The 2,416-nt window shown below is 69.5% G+C and overlaps 1 protein-coding gene across 1 annotated transcript in view; it reads right to left on the reverse strand.

Moving 5' to 3' along the window:
* The window catches only part of FBRSL1 (fibrosin like 1), a gene marked incomplete at both ends in the record, with an annotated part of 66,172 nt that overhangs the window by 230 nt on the left and 63,526 nt on the right, over positions 1-2,416 (reverse strand). Inside the window, 3 exons of the mRNA XM_027771372.1 lie at positions 1,283-1,475; positions 1,675-1,890; positions 1,923-1,982. Coding sequence (XP_027627173.1) covers positions 1,283-1,475; positions 1,675-1,890; positions 1,923-1,982 — 469 coding nt within the window. The remainder of the gene's footprint in view (positions 1-1,282; positions 1,476-1,674; positions 1,891-1,922; positions 1,983-2,416) is intronic.

Raw genomic sequence — 2,416 nt, forward strand, 5'->3', positions numbered from 1 at the left:
TCAGCAGGCGCGGCTGCTCCATGAGGTCCCTGGGGGGCGAGAGCCTCCTCTAGGGGCAGCCCTGGCTCTGGGCACTGCGTCCCCCTGAGGTCAGTGGTCGTCACCGCTCCACCCGCTGGGACCTCTGTTTCCCGGGGTGGGGGTTCTGCAGAACACGGTCGCATGGGGACAGCAGGCCTCCACCACTGGCTGCACTGCGACACCCAGGTCTCCGGGGGATGCTGGCTGAGCCCTGGAATCCCTCTAGCTGGGTGGTCCCGAGCTCCGTGTGGCACGTGATTACCCAGCTGGGGTGCCTCTGCCCCTGGGGACAGTGGGAGCTGCGCTGGGTGGTCGAGGGGTCTAGACGCGGGCACCCCTCCCTCCAAATGTGCTGGGGAGGACCCTGAAAACCCCATCGTACCCACACTTTCCAGGGTACCCCAACACGAATGGACTCTGAGGGGCTCCCAGACCCCCGCCCCATGCATGTTGGCCACACTGACCTGTGGGTGACAGGCCAGCCCCAGGGAGGTGCGCACTTCAGGGACCCCACTGAGGAGGGCCTGAGTGGCTAGGTGGGCTAGAGAAGCCAGCTCAGTGCTCCCATGGGGCACGTTGGCCTCCTCCCAGCGGGCACGCCCTGAGCCAGGCAGGCTGCCCCCGTCCCCCTGGGCCCAGGACCTCGTCCATGGCCTCCCCATTTCTGCGCTAATCCCCAGGTGCCTCTCCTCCCTGGTGGGCCCCACGAGCTCACAGCCCAGCAGAACCGTACCTGTGCCCCTGTGCACCATTCCTGGCACGCCCCTTCAAGCCTGCCTGTGCACGCCCAGGGCCCAGCAGAGCCCAGCACACGACAGTGCTGCAGGGCCGACTGGGGGCTCCCCAGACACACCTCCCAGCTAGGGTTCTGGGAAAAGCGGGAGAGGGTGTGGCACTGCCTGGGGACCCCGGGCCTGGTGCCAGCTGGCCTGGTCATCGCAGCTCTGGTAAGGCCCTGGCGGGTCAGCACGAGGCTCCCTGTGTCATGTCACCCCTGGCTCTGAACCCCACTCACCGTGCCCTCCCAGCCACAGGACCCCTAGAGCAGCCCTCCCCAGCTGACGCTCGGGGCGTAGAAGGGCATGCCGGACGCAGGCTCCCGGGGCTCCGGCCCCTCTGAGCTGCTTTCCCAGGGCCAGGTTTCCTGAAAGTGCTGCTCTGCCCTGCCTGTGGCCAGCAAGCCCTGTGGGGCTCCAGCCATGGCCGTCCCTGCTGTCACCTGGGGCCCTCCGGCCCGGCCCCTCCCTCGGCCAGCACTCACCGCTCCTCCCTGCCCTGGTCCGGCTCCCGGTCGTGGTTGGTCAGGGCTGAGACGCGCTCAGCGTCCACAGGCTTGGGCCAGGGGTGTGTGGGGAAGGAGGGCGGGCCCCGGTGCAGCCGGCTCCAGGCCTCAGGGCTGGGCAGGCCGTGCAGCACGGCACCCTCCTTGGGAGCAAAGATGCTGCCGCTGGGAGCTGCAGGGCGGGCAGAGGGCGTGAGGAAAAGCCGTGGGCGCTGCCCCGAGGGGCCGCGGGGCTGCTGGAGGAGCCCAGTTCACAGCACCCAGGCGGGCCCATGCACTGGGGTCAGGGTCAGGGTCAGGGTCAGGGTTCAGCCCGGCTCACCCCCAAGGGAGGCCCCGCTGGGACAAGGCACGGTGGCCAGGTCACTCACTCAGCGTGTGGCCGCCCAGGCCCCCGAAGGCGCTCGATCTGCTGAAAGGGTCTGTGGAGGATCCGGGGTTCAGGGCCCTGCCTGGCTCAGCGTCCCCCCTACCCCGCCCAGGAGTGGCTCCACAGGGTCCAGCCTGGCAGGGGCCACCGTGTGACCTGAGGGACCCCAGGACTCGGTCCCTCCTTCCCACCTGCGCCCAGCCCTGAGGACTGCAGAGGAAGTGGGTAGCGCACACCGGTGAGTGGGGGGGAGGAGCCTGCCGTGACGGGCCGAGGGTCCGAAAGGGCTGGTGGCAGGGTGGGCGGCACCTGGGGGGGCAGCTGGGCTGAGAGGGCCCCTCGGGTACCTGGAGCTGCCTGTCTGCAGCGTGGCTGGGGGCAGAGGTGCCCGGTCTCCCTGGGCCTCCACCTCCCACCCCCGTCCTTGCGCGTTGGTGAAGCTGTGCCCAGTGGGGCAGAGGCTGGTCTTCCGGACACCTGGAGCGTGTCTAACTCTGGCAGAGACCTGTGTCCGAGCGTGCCCCCAGGCCCCGTGTGAAGCCTTGGGGAGGCCCAGCCACAGCAGTGTAGACAGCACTGCTCAGGACGCTCCGGCGCGCTGAACGAGCGGATGGGCCACACCCCCGATCCCAGAGGACGGGGAGACACAGGGGCGCTGCTGAACAGCTCCGATAATGGAGGGAAGGAGAGGAGCCACAGCGGATGGGGGAATGGTCGGGGGGGGCGGGGGGGGCCCCTGGGAA

Source organism: Tupaia chinensis, unplaced genomic scaffold (genome assembly GCF_000334495.1).
Source record: "Tupaia chinensis unplaced genomic scaffold, TupChi_1.0 Scaffold000211_1, whole genome shotgun sequence".
Lineage (NCBI taxonomy): Eukaryota > Metazoa > Chordata > Mammalia > Scandentia > Tupaiidae > Tupaia > Tupaia belangeri.